This window comes from Barbus barbus, assembly GCF_936440315.1.
Source record: "Barbus barbus genome assembly, chromosome: 39".
NCBI lineage: Eukaryota > Metazoa > Chordata > Actinopteri > Cypriniformes > Cyprinidae > Barbus > Barbus barbus.
The window spans coordinates 21,236,042-21,252,728 of NC_136717.1; the positions used below are offsets into that span (position 1 = coordinate 21,236,042).

Below are 16,687 nucleotides of genomic sequence, written 5' to 3' on the forward strand. Positions count from 1 at the left end.
AAATCTCTAAACAAAATTGCAACACAAATTTGTAAAAGTAAAACATTTGTCAGAAGTTCTATATTTAAAGAAAGTGCGTGTACAGTATAAGCAATCAGTATGATTGTGTTAATAGCTGATGCTGAATCAGCTCAGATGGTGTCAGGCAGCCAAGCACAGCCATTGCACATCAATTTGTCTCATTATAATCTACTTCTTACTATCTTTGCCATCTTGTGTGTGAGTGTGTATGATTCCAGGTCACCTTTAAACATGACAGCACCCTTACATTGAGTTAGGGCCTTGTTTAAGACTGCAGTATGGCCTGTGTATGTGTTTTTGATTTGAAAATCTATGTGTTTTGTGTTTGCTTAAGGCAGTTTTTTTGGGCCAGAGTTGCAGGACAGATACGAATAATCCTGCGCCCACCTGCAATGCAGATCAAAAAGCCAAGGATAATATTTGCAGCAAATATATGAATCAGAAAGTGCTTTCGTTGACATACGCATATGGATGTTTGTGAATTTGAGGGATGTGAAGCCTTTTTTCTTTGTCTGTCTTCAAGGTGACGCGTTTGTCGGTTAGTTTCAGATGTAATGTGATCTGAGGGACAATATGGACGGATGGAGACGCAGAGGGAAGAACAAGACGGATGAATAATGACAGCCTTTGTCGCCCAAAGAGAGAGCGTGTGTACATTCATTGTGCACAAGGACAGTGATACAAAGATGAAGAGGGACAGAACAGGAAATAGAAGGATGCAGATTTGTCCCGATAGTCTCAAGAAAGAATTTGGATAATGAATACAGCTGTGTGTGTGCGTGTGTGTGTGCCCATATTCAGTATGCAATTAGAGTGCTGTGTCGGCATCACGCCGCCAGGATGCTGACACACTCATAAAAAGCCCCACAAACAACTCAAGCACACACACACACACACACAGGATAGGTCCAGTGAAGTATAATGCAGTTAGGAGTCATATTCACGACTCAGGGTTGTTTTTTGCCTAAATTGTTGCAGCGAATGTCCCCTCGAGGACAGTAAAACCTGTAATCACCTACATTGGGGAGAAGCAAACAATGTGAGGAAAACAGCTTAATAAACAGACTAAATAATGCCTTAATGGAAGTTTTCTGTGAGGGTTTGGGGGATAAAAACATCATTAGCTCAATGTAATAACAATAGAAGTCAATGGAAAGTCCCCAGCATGACAGAAAAAACAAACATGGGCTATTAGACTCCAATTTCCCAGCTATTTTGCTCTGATTCCACGTTGTTGACCTACAATCCTGGGACCAGACGAAAAGATGACCACTTTTACTGCACTCACCCACACAGCGACTCACACACCCCTCTGATGAAATGTAGTAGGAGAACATGACAAACACATCTTGACTCGTCTGACTAAGTGGAAAGTCGAACTTAATGGTGAAGATGCACTTTATTTAGTGGTTTTGGACAGAATCGGTCATCTGAGTTGAAGGAAACACTTTGAGTTTAAACAGACACTTTAAAGTGATAGTTCATGAACAAATGAACATTCATCCTCACATAATTTTAAATCTGTTTGATTTTTTTTTCTTCTGTGATTTTTATTTAAAAATGTTACGGTATTTTTGTTGCCTATACAATGACATACAATGACCAGTTGTTTTGGACCCCATTGGCTTTAATTATAGACACCTTAAAGTGGTATTTTACCCAAAAATGAACATTCATCCTCATGTCATTCCAAATCTCTATGATTTTCTTTTTTCAGTCTATTATTAAAAGTGTCTCAGTGGTTATTGGGCTAAATAACAAAAGTCAGTGAGGACTTGTTTTGGACCCCATAGACTTTATGTCATTATATGACATAATCATTATATGGACATAAACAGGGTTATGACTGTTTAAAAGACTATATTTTCAGTTTTGAAGATAATGTTTTCTGTTTTATTTGTCTATACCAGGCATCCTCAAATCTGGCCCACTCCTGCAGAGTTTAGCTCTAACCCCTATCAAACACACCTGAGTATGGTAATCAGAGTCTTCTAGATCATTAGAAAATCACAGGTAGGTGAGTTTGATCAGGGTTGGAGCAGATTGGCCCTCCAGGGAAAGATTTGAGGAACCCTGGTCTATACAATGAAAGTCAATAGTCAGTTCTTTTGGACCCCACTGACTTTCATTCCATGGACAAAACCATTCTTCAAAATATGTTTTTTGGTGTTTTGCAGAAGGAGGTCATACAGGTTTGGAATTACATAAGTGTGAGTACATGAGACAGGATTTTCATTTTTGGGTTGACTGTCCCTTTAAGAACTTTTACACCAAACCTGTTCCTGAAGGGCCACTGCCCTGCAGAGTTTAGATCCAACCCTAATTAAATACACATGAACCAAAGTAATCAAGGTCTTCAGGCCTGTTTTACTCAATACACACACATATCCTTTGTCCAGTAATTGTTATCACTCTCTTTTATATCTATAAAAGAGGATAGGCAGCTACAATAGCGTTAAACCTATCTGACAAAAGAGCTTATCACAGTATACACACATGAGCTCATTCATTTGGTCATAGGTGAATGGGAAAGTTTATCCTGTGGTTGTTTGGGTGCAGTGAGTCAGAATATCTCGTTTTAAGTTCCCACACACACTTCTGCCTACTTGAGTAATGCGTTTTAAGCTACTCAGTCAGATCAGGAAAATATAAAACAGAAAAATTAATTGCTAAACTTCCTGCTATAAGATATTTTTCATATTCTGCTGTCTTTTAAAGAGTCCTTTTTTTGCCATTATAGTAATCGTTATTCAATAAATGAAAAAATTATAATTAGAGGATTAAATGCTTAAGCAAAAAGAGAAATTAGAAAACGCCAGCAAAGTTAATCAGAGAAAGTGGACCATCTGTCCAGATGTCTGTGTCTGGTGGGAAACAAACACACACACTTCCTCTCAGTCCACATAAACACACACACTCACTCAATCGATTCTTATCAGCCATTGTTTAATGAAGTCACCCGAATACATTGTAAATATTGAAGAACTAGTAGAAAGCTAATTTAAACCATAATGAGGTTGAAACCTTGTCTCAATCCACAAGCGACATATAAAGAAGGTCTCTTACAAAAAAACAAAAAAAGCACTGTACCATGGTACAGCGATGGTATCAGATGATAAAACCATGTTTCTTTGGTATTTAGATTCCAAGATTCAAAGAATACCATGGAATTACAATGGTACATGTTCAAGACAAAACATTCGGTTACAGATTGTGGTTGTAGACAAAAGAACAAACGGTCAGGAGACCGACGCATCACTGCACGTAATTCCATTATTAACATTAAACTCAGACAAAGAAAAGGACAGAACTGAGGACTTAAAAAGGAAATGGAACAAAGGAGTTAACTAGATGATAAATGCAAAACAGGTGAAAGGAATAAACAATGATGAACAAATAAGGACAAGCAGGAACTGAACGGAAACCAACATGTGACACATTCCATGGAACATGGAGATAAGTAAAATATAGATAGATAGATAAAATCCCACACAAATGGAATTACCATAGAATATGACCAAAGAATGAATAAATAAAGAAGTATTTGTATGTTAGAATGAACAAACTCGATACAAAGGAAGGAAATAAAATAAACAACGATAATTTCTAAAGCCACTTTTTGTTCAATTCAATGCAGTCTTTGAATTATTTTCAAGCACTTTTATTAAATATTCAGCATATCATGCTAATCACATTTCTTTTATAATCAGTCGAGAGCCCTAGTATTTTCTTGCTGATGGTTCAAAATAAAAAATCTGTCTGTTTTAGTGTGCATCGGTGAGGATCTGAATCTGATGGTCTGTATTCATCCAAATGGAGCCTTGTCATCTTTATTGACTGAAAACATCCTTTTTATTACTGTATATGCAGTTTTATGAGTGAACGTATTTTAGTTGCAGTCTGAATTATGGTTTTGTGCGCTTGGAGCGCTGATAAGGGAACTGATGTGTTTTAGAGTATGTTATGGGTAGATAGAGACAGATTAATTCTCCGGTATACCATAATCCTCGACTGATGGATGGCTGCAGATATGTGACTGTGTGATCATGGCTCGGAGAAAACAGGCCTGCTGGGAATGAGCAGTGCAAGGTCATGTGTACAGCTGAGCTAGTTAACAATCCAGCCTTTTAGAGTTTTTAAAATCTATATATTATTCAGTGCTCCTTTCCCTTGTTCACCAGCTTTAAACTTTGTTTGCTGATTAGCTTAGAAGCCTAAAACATTCTTGCTTTGCTCATTTAGTCCTCTGATTTCCCCCAGGAATAAACAAGATCTCTGTGCCTCAGGTTCTTTCGTTTCCTGGCTCTCCGGGAAAAAAATATTGCCATTAGATCCTCATCTATCAGCGGCGAGACATTTCATCAATGTGTACAGCCTCAGATCCTTACAGCTTAATATTCATAACACTGCCCACTACATGGCTTGCCACAAACAATGGCCAACTGTCTGATGAAGCGGGTGAGCTGAAGGTCACGCAGCGGAGAGGGGGCAGGTGCTGTGGCACCGTCAGTGGTGTTGTCAGCATATGGGAAATTACAGCAGGTGTGTGTCCAATGGACCACCAATTTAATAACAGCACCATCCACCTGGATACAGGTGGAATAATTTTAGTGCATGCTCAGGCAGAGTGAACCCATATTGAAACTCAGACAAACATACACACTTTGTTTGCAGGCTATTGTTTCTGGGTGTAATGAGTTAGCGGACCAGATAAGGTCAGAATTTTAGGTCAAGTAAAAAAAAAAGCTGTTCTTTCTTCACTTTCTATTCATCAAATAATCCTGTGTAAAGAAGTTTATTGTTTCCACAAAACTATTAGAATAATGATTTCTGAAGAATCATGTGACACTGAAAATTCAGCTTCGCCATCACAGAAATAAATTACATTTCAAAATGTATTTAAAACAAATGTTGACAAACAGAATTGCAAAAATAATAATAAATAATTCATGTTGTCTTTCATTTTTGGACAACTTGCATCACCTTTAGATTTGCTTTATGCAATATTATTCAAATTCTCATAAAATTATCCAAAAATAACATTAATTTGTTATCAACCGGATTTCTGTAAGCTTTTAAAGCTGACACAAACGAAAAACCAACACTCATTCAAATTCTTCCAAAACTATCCAAAAATGTATGTTAATTTTCCATCTGTAGGATTTCTGGTATAGCTTTTAAAGCTGACACGATCGAAAAACCAACAGTTTTTTTAAAAGGTCATTTGACGTTGCTAAAAAGAACATTATGTTGTGTATTTGGTGTAATGCAATGTGTTTATGCGGTTTAAGGTTCAAAAACACATACTGTATATTATTGTTGCTCCTCTATGCTCCGCCTTTCTGAAACGCGTCAATTTTTACAAAGCTCATCGTTCTGAGAAGCTAGGCATGCTCTGATTGGCCAGCTATCCAGTGCGCTGGGATTGGCCGAATACCTCAAGCGTGATACGGAAATGTTACACCCCTCACCGTGTCCCGGTGTGACGACACAAAAACAATAAAACCCATTATAAACGAAGCATTTGTTGCATCCAGTGAGGACATAATTACTGATTATAATGACTTATATTGTCTTTTTACACATTACCATGTCTGCATTTGTGATCGGAGAAACAACAAACAACAAGCACAACTCTACTCAGCTCAAAACTCGCATGTGAATAGCCAGTGGCAAATTCTTTAAATAAGAAAACGTATTTACTGAGTCAGATGTACCAGACTGTCCTTGTAATGTTGGAATTGCCCCACTTTATAGAAACAGCCTTTGAGCATAGCTGGCAGGCTACTCCCAGGGTCAGGAAATAGTCCTCTGTAAAATGCGCTGCACACACTCTAATATTTGGGTTGAACTGTTCTGGAACAGTGTTGTAAATACAACTGAACCACTGATTTCTAGTTGTGTCCTCTTTTGGAAGCCCAAACAAAGTCCTTTCTCTTTCACAATGAAACACAGCGTCTCCAGGACATGCCGCCGGCGGCAGCAACAACACTACAGCGAGAATAATAGTTCCGCCTTCTTTCATTGCGTATACGTTTGGGTGGTGTTTTGCAAATCTTCCCACACCGTGACGTAGACATGTGGGGGTATGTTTGAATGATCCGTTTTAGGGGGGCGTGGTCGAGTCTTAACTTTTATAAAGAATATCTCTTTGGTTTTGAGACTTTAGTCTTTGCAACTTCAGGGATCTTATCTATGCACAAACAGCTTGTAACACTCCAAAGAGAAAGGAAAACTTGATTCCTCCCCCCAAAAAGTATGTTAATTTGCAATCAACAGGATTTCTAGTAGCTTTTAAAGCGGACACAATGAAAAAAAACAAAAACAAAAAAAACAATCAACATTATTTAAATTCTCCCAAAATAGTATGTTAATTTATCATGAGCAAGATTTCTTGTAGCTTTTACAACTAAGAGAATGCAAAAAGCTTTTAAAACGGACACAATGGAAAAACCAACATTTATTCAAATTCTACCAAAATTATTCAAAAAAGTATGTTAATTTACCATCAACAGAATTTTTGGTAGCTTTTAAAGCTGACACAATTGAAAAACCAACGCTTATTTAAATTCTCCCAAAATAATTCATGTTAATTTGCCATCAACACGATTTTTGGTAGCACAATGGAAAAGCCAACACTTTGGCCAAATGTGAATGGTTTTCAGGGTGATTTTGCTCTTTTCAAAATAGTTCAAATAGGTATGAATTTGCCAGTAACAAAGCGTGTTTGCTTGTTGGCTAAAATCTTATAAAGTACTTTGCTTTGTTAATGTACTCGCGGCCTGTCTCTACAAGTGGCTGGCCACCCTTTTGACTTGAAGTGCCATATATGACAAGATGAAACTTGTTTTTGGCTTCATAACCTGGCTCAGATAGAAACTGCACACTTTTTCCCACACTTTTTGATCTGTTCTACTGGAGAAAATTAGCCAAAACACGAAAATGGTGAGGGGTGTGCAGAACCTGAATGGCAGGTTCGGATTCCATGTGGGCATATTTACACTAAATAAAATAGACCGCAGGATTATGAAGAAGGATTACTTCCTCCCATGAGCGAGCAAAAAACTGGCATGCAGATGCGAGGGATTTGAACATTTCTAAAACGGCCAATTAAATCACATAAAGCCATCTCTCGCTATTACTGGTGCGCTAATGACAACCCCTCAGGTTGTCGACCCCCTGATCCAAACTGTCTGTTTCTTGTCCAAAAGTCTGTCTATCCCTCATTAATACATCCTTTCTGTTCTTCCGTCACTCTGGTTTTCCTTTCGTCTCTCGTTCCCAGCGGTCTCGGTTTCATTCGGTTCCCTTACCTCGAGCTGGATTAAACAGTAAGGCATCAGACGCTCTGAGAACGCTGTGCACTTACAGGCATTAACTCAATTTCAAACAATGCTTTCTGTGTGCGCAAATACATACTACACTTAACGTAACACAAATACACACTATAAGTCAATATAATGTTACATGAGCGAATAAATGAACCTATATAGTACTAAATCTGTCAGTCTCAATCTCAGCACAGAGACTGCTTTCATAGGGCACCATTTCAGCGGTGCTGGTCATTAGCTTTCATATAGTGTCATTTCAGCAGTGCCGGCCACTCTCTGCAGACTAGCTGCTGAGAGACAAACTGTATAAAACTATTACTGTCAGTTACGACATGGCAGAGCGTCTACACATGCATTACCATGCTTAAATTATTCATCCATTGCAACATACACACTTTAGAGATGTGTGTGTGTGTGTGTGTGTGTGTGTGTTTTGAGGCAGTGATTTGGAATTAAATGTATTGTTTATACGGAGATTTGTTGGATGGCTTTACGGCTTTGCATTATTAAAGACGTGCCCTTTTACCGTGGGCATCCATTCAGACAAATGTGTGTGTTGAAGTGGCCATATGAACACTGCACATCGCTTCAGTGAAGCCCGCCTTGTCAGGATTGGTTGATTTTGCTCCTGTCAGTCTCTGATTGGCTACTCTAACTGTCCGTCTCTCTCTCTCTCTCTCTTTGTTTTTATTGCAGTTATGAGGCGGAACCCGTTCGCAGCGGAGGGCTGCTGCCGGAAAGGCTCTAGAAACGCCCTGCAGGAGCTGTACAATCCCACACAGGTATTAGTACACTGGATCTTATGCCACACATGACATATCAGTCTATTGGATTACCCTGTGAAAATATTCTGGGGAAAAAATAATACAGTAAAATGTGGTCAAAATGTTATAAAAAATATGGTGACAATGAGTGTTCATAACCAAAGTAAAAAAAATTAAAAACATAAAAAACATTCAAATGTACATAGATGTTAAAAAAAAAACATGAAATAAAAATAAAAATATATGCAGTAATCCACGCAGTAATTTCAGGGAATGTCGTTTTACTGTTTTTCACTTTAAATTATAAATGTGGCTCATGTTTTAACTATATATAATATTTTATATATTATAAATTCTATATTACAGTAAAAATCATACTATTTATATATTATAAAATTATAATTTTATAATATATAATTTTAACAATATGTACATGTATTTTCTTGTTAATTGCGTATATAGATTTTAACTAAATAATATAGTAATTCATATTTTTACTAGCAAAAATCATAAATCTTACATTAAAATTACATAATATGATCCTAAACTATTTATAATAGTTTAGGATATTTTTTTTTTTTTACAGTATATGGTATGATCAGATTTTTACGGTACAAACCTATTAATAATATTTTAAACAGCAATTAACACTTTACATGAAACATGAAATTTTGTCAAACGAAAAAATGTAAATCAAACTCCAATAATCTTTTAGTTTTATTTACTATTTGAAAAATATATATTTTTCTAGTTTCAAAAATGTGTTTACAAGCAGTTTAAATTAAATCTGAAATCTAGTGAATAAATCAGAAATTAACTGGAATTGATAGGACTGTGAAATATGGACGTTACATATCAGAATGAAGACACGAGTGGGAAAATACACATTTAAAAAAATTGATGAGTACAGATCAAAAGCAAAGTCATTTCTGTGGCCGAGTGAGTTATGAAACATTACTAAAACACATTTTTTTTAATCCAAAATTAAACGCACCAATGAATACTTCACAATAAGATCAGAAACATGTATTGGAAAAGTAAATTGAGTCAAATTTGATTTCATGGGTCTATAAGTTTCTGGTCCTCTCTGCACTGAGGTCAGCGGGAAAGAATAACCTCTGGACCTGGAATGCCTGGAATGCCTGAGTATGTTACTATGGAAACACATAAGAGCACTCACATTTAATTTCCAATGTAAAACATCCACGTCTAGAGCTTAGCTGAGCAGACTCCACCACAAAGCCAGCATTATGTGAGGATTGATTTCATCCGGTTTAATTTCACCCCTTTCTCTTGTCTTTATTTCTCACGCTCACCTTCCTGCACGTTTCCATCCGCCTCCACCTTTCAGTGATTGATTGCATACCCCGTCTGTTCTTTGTCGCCCGACCGACCGACCAACCGTCCTGTTCCAGAAAGCAGGGAAAGAGGGTGTAGCTGTAAGAGTTTGTTTTCATCTCATGTTCAAAAACTCTTTCACCTTGAGGCTCAGGCTCAGCGCTGTCGGAATGTTTTGCACGTAAAAGAAGCAGACAGCTTTGAAATGTCACAGCACAAGCAGTTGGTGGTCTAGTCTGGCACTACACACACACACACACACACACACACACACATCTTTTTATTGACTTCAAATGTATTTCTACTGAGCTAATGATATTTTGTATTCCTTAAAGACATATTCTGGGTTCAGAACAAGTTAAGATCAATAAATAGCATTTGTGGCACAATTTTGATTACCAAAAATTAATTTCCACTTGTCCTTTTCTTTAAAAAAGTCAAATTTAGGTTACAGTCACAGACAATGGAAGTAAATCAATAACACGTCAATAAAATGTTAAAATACTCTCTGTTTTAATAGTATAGAGTCACGCTATAAACAACATGCGTGTGAAAAAAATCACTTTTTGTAAAATTATATCCAGTTTTACACTTTCTTTGCTATGACAGCAGAACAACATAAACCCTAAAGTGACAGGAAAATTTTTTTTTTTATGCAACAAATGTTGAATAAGATTAATTTGTACTGAACCTGGATTATTACGATGTAAAAAATATACGTGTGTTAACATGGTTTTAGCATAAATAATCATGTACTAACATTTCTGTGTAAATTTATATGCATTTTAGGGTTCAAATAATACACAAGCGCTTTTATAAAATTAGAAGTGTCACTTTTCTGCCTTCAAATCCTCCAAAAATTGGCCACTTCCATTCACTTCCATTGTAAATGCATTACCGCAACCTTGATTTTTTTATTCTACAAATGTTGTCATTTGAGTTGAACTTGGATTGAACCCGGAATATATTATGCATGGTGGAATTTTAATGTGAAACTTATATACAGTTTAACAACTTCATTGCCATGTCATTGGAAGATCTAAACCCTAAAACCACAAAATGATTATAAAAAGTATGATTTAAACAGGTTTACAGCTCAGAAATGATTTTAATGTGAACAAAATCACTTACTAACCTTTTTTTGTAAACTTATAGACAGTTATACAACTTCATTGCCATGACATATAAACGCCGTAAACCCCAAAACCCCAAAATCATTTAATAATTATGATTTAAACAGCTCAAAAGTACACACATTTCAACAGGAGAATTAATTGCTTTTATAAAATGATAAGCTCCACTTTTCTGCTTTTTAAGTCCTCCAGAAATTGTCCCCGTTAAGTGCATCACTTTAACCTTGATGTTTTATGCTACAAATGTGGATTGGGATGAACTCGAACTCGAAATTTCTGACAATATGCATCTAAAAATTATTTTAGTGTGAAACAAAATCACACACTAACCTTTTTTTGTAATCTTGTATCCAGTTTTACAACTTCGTTGGCATTTCAACAGAACACTATAAACTCTAAAATGATTGTAAAAAAAGATTTAAACAGGTTTGCAGCTCAAAAAAACACAGGTCTTGTAAGATGCTTTTATACATTTTAAGCTTCCCATTTCTGCCAAGACCTCAAAAAAATTGGTCTCATTCACTACCATTGTAAATTAATCTCTGCAACCTTGGTTTTTTTATGTTATAAATGTTGTGAATTGAGATTAACTTGTATTGAACCCGGAAAATTCCTTTAACTCTCAATAGATGTTATTTAATATGTTTAATAACCCATTTTACTCGTTGTAACCATTGGCTGCTCTTCACATGGAGTTAATTTCAGGTTTTACTATCCTTGTAGGAACATTTGGTCCCCACGATGTAGACAAAACCTGACACACACACACACACACACACACACCTGTTAAATTCAAGCTTTTAAACTGAACTCCATTCCGGGTGGATTCTAAGCGAGTCTGAATACATGTACAGTAAATTTAGACTATGTTTCCATATGCAGCAGCACATGTAAAGTTCCATTCATTTTTTCCACAAATATGAGGCTTTTTTTCCGACCACTCGTGCAGGATATGCCATGCGATATGCATGAAGGCAACAGAGTCCCATTGAGTTTTTTTGGAGACACTTTTACGGGGTACATTTAGAAAGGCTGTTGCTTATCTTATGAATTTCAATACCCTCGGCTCACACACGGTTGCATGTAAATTCAAGTAGCTTTACTGTGAAAGCAGCCACATTCATGCGGACTATAGAAACACTATACAGGAGATTCAGGTTACTGTAGGCACTCAGATAAAGCTGAAGTGTGCACTTAATAGACTAGAATACTTATACAGTGTGATGCTGTAATGTTCAACAAGCATCACACTGTATACAGCGTGCAGTAAAACGCAACACAGCTTTTATTATTCCACCAGAAACTGTGACAGGTACTAAAACTATTACCCTGAGACTATTATAGTAGAATATTCTCTCTCTCTCTCTGTCTCGTTCTTATTCTTTTACAGGCTGTTCGCCCTCAGTAAAGCTCTTTAGTCAGGCTGTAATGTGCCTCTGTTTGGCTTTTACTGAGCCTGCTGGGTAATGAGACTTTCACTCATCTGCCGAATGCTTCCGCTCTCTTTCCGTGTGAATGGGCAGGACGGTCCATGAATCATCTGCTCGATAAATGTTACCATCTCGACCCTAATGAGGACACCCCGAGAGATGTGCAGCTCGGCTTTAAGTCTAGCGGTGTGTGGAAATTCAGCAAATAAGCATGATCATAAAAATCATGACTAGATAAAGTATTTCATCAGTTTTATTTGGCTTGTTAGGGACTTTAGCAATGCGATGCGTTGTGGGAAAACCGACAAGTGCTTTACATAAAAGAGAATTAAATAGTCATTAAAAATAATAATCACAATAAAAACAGGGAATTAAAAATAATAATAAAAACAAGGAATTTTAAAATGAAATAGAAAATTGATTTAAAATGAATTTAAAACAGTTAATAATAGAAAATGATTATACATAAAATACAGTGCAGTCAGTGTGCAGTCAGTCAGTGCTCATTCAACAAATGCACAACTAAACAGATGAGTTTTGAGTCTGGATTGAAATGTGGCTAATGTTTTAGCACATCTGATCTCTTCTGGAAGCTGGTTCCAACTGTGGGTGGCATAATAGCTAAAAGCAGACTCCCCTTGTTTTGTGTGAACCCTTGGTATTTCTAACTGACTCGATCCTAATGATCTGAGTGGTCTGTTAGGTTTATATTCAGCAAGCATATCTGCAATGTATTTAGGTCATAGGCCATTGAGTGACTTATCAAACAAGTAAAAGTTCTTTAAATTCAATCCTAAATGTAACTGGAAGCCAGTGTAAGGACCTGAGGACTGGTGTGATATGCTCAGATTTTCTGGTTCTAGTCAGAATCCTGGCAGCAGCGTTCTGGATGAGCTGCAGCTGTCTAATGGTCTTCTTGGGAAGGCCGGTGAGGAGACCATTACAATAGTCCACCCTGCTGGTGATAAAGGCATGAACAAGTTTCTCCATGTCTTGACTGGAAACAAAACATCTAATTCTTGCAATGTTTTTGAGATGATAGTATGCTGATTTAGTTACTGCTTTGACATGACTACTAAAATGTCTCCAGAATCACCCCAAGATTTCTGACTTGATTTTTAGTTGTTTGACCCCTAGAGTCAAGGTATGCATTCACCTTGAGAACTTCATCTTTGTTTCCAAATGCAATGACTTCAGTTTTCTCCTTGTTTAACTGAAGAAAGTTTTGGCACATCCAACTGTTAATTTCATCAATGCATTGGCAGAGGGAGTCAATGGGGCTGTAGTCATTTGGAGATAAGGCTAGGTAAATCTGGGTATCATCAGCATAGCTGCGATAGACAATTTGGTTCTTCCTCATTATCTGACTTAGTGGGAGCATATACAGGCTAAACAAGAGTGGTGCAAGAATTGAGCCTTGTGGGACTCCGCATGTCATGGGAGTTGGGAGCTTAAGGGAAGCTCACAGGAAACTCTTGATGTTAACCTAATACGCATAAAAACCGCAGATACTTTATTATAATACAGAATAATTCTAATTGGCATTGCTCTCAAATCGCCATCTCTTGCCAAAAATACATTGTATGGGTCAAAATGATTGAATTTTCTTTTATGCCAAAAATCATTATGATATTAATTAAAGTATTTTGGAAATTTCCTACTGTAAATATATCAAAACTAAATGTTTGATATGTAATATGCATTGCTAAGATCTTTATTTGGACAACTTTAAAGGCAATTTTCTCAAAATTTAGATTTTTTTTGCACCCTCAGATTCCAGATGTTCAAATAGTTGTATCTCAGCCAAATATTGTCCGATCCTAACAAACCATGCATCAGTGGAAAGCTTATTTATTCAGATTTCAGATGATGTATAAATCTCAATTTTGAAAAATTGACCCTTATGACTGGTTTTGTGGTCCAGGGTCACAATTATGCTTTTTAAAACCTAAAAGGTAGACAGCTCAGTATGTTTTGCAACAGAGCTTTGTTAAAGGTCTAGTTGACCCCAAAATGAAATCATTTACTGTCATCATTTACTCACCCTCCAATTGTTTCAAATCGTATGAGTTTCTTTCTTCTGCTGAACACAAAAGGAAGATTTTTTTGAAGAATGTTGGCAACCAAACAGTTGCTGGTAGCCATTGACTTCCATTTTTTTCTCTATACTATGGAAGTCTAAGGCTACCGACAAGAAACTCATATGTTTGGAACAACTTGAGAGTGAGTAAATGAAAGAATTTTCATTTTTGGGTGAACTATCCCTTTAATATAAAACCTGAGTAATCGTATCATGTAGCAAGATCATGTTACAGAAAATTACTTATCCAGATATCAAAGGCATTGCTGACGAATCAGTCTGAGAGGGAGAGAGGGATCATGGGAATGAATGAGCGAGTCTATAGAGGTTGGCTGACAGCTGTCATACTTCACTATGTCTAAGCGCTCTTCTGCCCTTCATCACTGGAAACCAGCTGCTTGATTTTATCATTGTATGTGTGTGTGTGAGAGAGAGATGGGTAACACCTGAGGGCCGCACACACCCCAACCGTCACAAACCATTACGAAAACACGAGAAGATGCAAGATCAGACAAGCACGGAGACGTACCTAATCAAAGAGCATCTGACTCAAAAATCCACAAACTGACACATATATTTCACACTCTCATCTCAGAATCAGTTTCACTGGGCTTTAAAAATCCTCACTGCTTTCTTTTACTGTCAGAGTCATTTGCGGCTTTCCATATTCAGATGTTTACGGACATGTGGCTTTGCTCTGGGACTAAATGCTGGACAGGAATTCAGGAAGTCCGAGCACAGAGCAGAGACTTATGGCTTTAGTATCTGGTTCACTGAAGTGCACAATAAATTAACTCACTGTGCTATTTTTGAGTTAAAAGCATGTATATGAACTGAAAACAGTTAATGCAAGAAAATGAAAAACTGAAACTAAAGTACAAGCAATGATTGAAAACTAACAATAATAAGCAATTAAAATAAATAATTTTTGTGATCAGTGATTTTGACATGATGGTTTATTAAAAAATTAAATAAAATAAACTTTTTTAACGTTAGTCCACCAGATTTTCCAGTTTTAAAATGTAAAGTCTTCGTTTTATATATATTTTAAATGTTCTGTTGGTTTCTCAATTACTTTCTTAAATATATTTACTACAAGTAAAAGTGAAGATACAATCTGTATTGTATACAATCTATCTAAACTGAAATTAAAAATAATACATCATACATTTAAAGTACATTTTAAAATAAAAGCAAATTTGGAAAAGCAAAACTGAAATAAAATAAAATAAAATATTTTATAATAATAATAAAATAAAATAAAAATATAAGCATTTTAAAAGGTTTGTCTGCCAGATCTTTAAAATCTTATATATATAAGATTTTAGATTAGATTAGATTAGATTACACGCACACACTCATACAGTGTAAAGTGTATATATATATATAGAAAGAGAGAGAGAGAGAGAGAGAGAGAGAAAGAGAGAGTATACAGTATATACACTAAACTGAAATCAGTAAACATTCAAATAAAAGTGAGTTTGTGTGTGTGTGTTTGAGAGAGTCTTTGATAATCTGGTGAAAGTTCAGGCAGCCTTTCATTACGCTTAAACTCTTCAGAGGAGAGCTATAATCAAAGCATAAGATGTCTCGTATTTCCTTCAGCACGCAGCAGCACAGTTCTGACATTAGTTTGTGAACTCACTGAACTGAACTCCTCTATGCCACTTGTCTCTGTAGCTCAGTGTAAGATGCTTTTCAGGTGCGAGAGGTGGAAAATCACTGGCTTGACATTGACTTCTCAGGATCTCTCACTCTCTCCCTTTTTTTCCCTGGTACTCCCACCCTCCCTCGCTCCTCCTTGTCCTCTGTATGAGTCTCTTTCGCTGGCTCAGTGGGATATGCATGGTTTTATTTGTTTTCTTAAGGCAGGTTTTTCTGGTGCGGTGGGTCAGGGTAAAGGAGGGTGTGTGTAAAAATCTACACAGTTAATAACTAATGAAACGTAGCAAAGTTTCTAACTTTAATACATATCTAATTTATTTCATAATACAAATACATAAGTCTAATTTAATTTAGTAAGTCATTTCATTGGGTATTTAATTCAAATTAACTGGTTCGGGGAAAAAGATTTAAATCATAACTTATCTCTGTACTACCCTGCAAATTTAGTATCAAAATAAAATATTAGTTTAATATTTCGATTCAGGTAAATAATTAAATATTATTAATGACTTTTAAAAATAATAATATAAACAAAAATAATAAAAAAGTATAGCAATTGTTAACAAGAATATATCTCATATTATCCAAGTGTTTATTAGCCTATCGAATATACATAAATGTACAATAATACTAAAATAATACTAAAATTTGAATGAAAAATGATATTATATTATAATTAGACAATTATATAATGTACAATGTGTGTGTATATATATATATAAAATATTTACTTTTGCATATTTTCTGTTTTCATTTTAATTTAATCTTAAGTTAAGTTTTAACAATTTTGTTTTGTGTTTTTATGTTTTTTTTTTTTAAATGTCAATAGTTTTTATTAAGGTTTACATTTTAGTTTTAGTTATACTTAAACTAAACAAAACTTTATAAAGAATATTTTATTTTTAATTAACAATAATAACCCTAT

At 35.8% G+C, this 16,687-nt stretch overlaps 1 protein-coding gene across 2 annotated transcripts in view; it reads left to right on the forward strand.

Moving 5' to 3' along the window:
• LOC306858275 (carbohydrate sulfotransferase 11-like) overlaps positions 1-16,687 on the forward strand; it is a 46,328-nt gene that overhangs the window by 17,029 nt on the left and 12,612 nt on the right. For both annotated transcript variants that reach the window (XM_079398721.1, XM_079398720.1), the window contains exon 2: positions 8,049-8,134. In XM_079398721.1, coding sequence (XP_079254847.1) covers positions 8,049-8,134 — 86 coding nt within the window. The remainder of the gene's footprint in view (positions 1-8,048; positions 8,135-16,687) is intronic.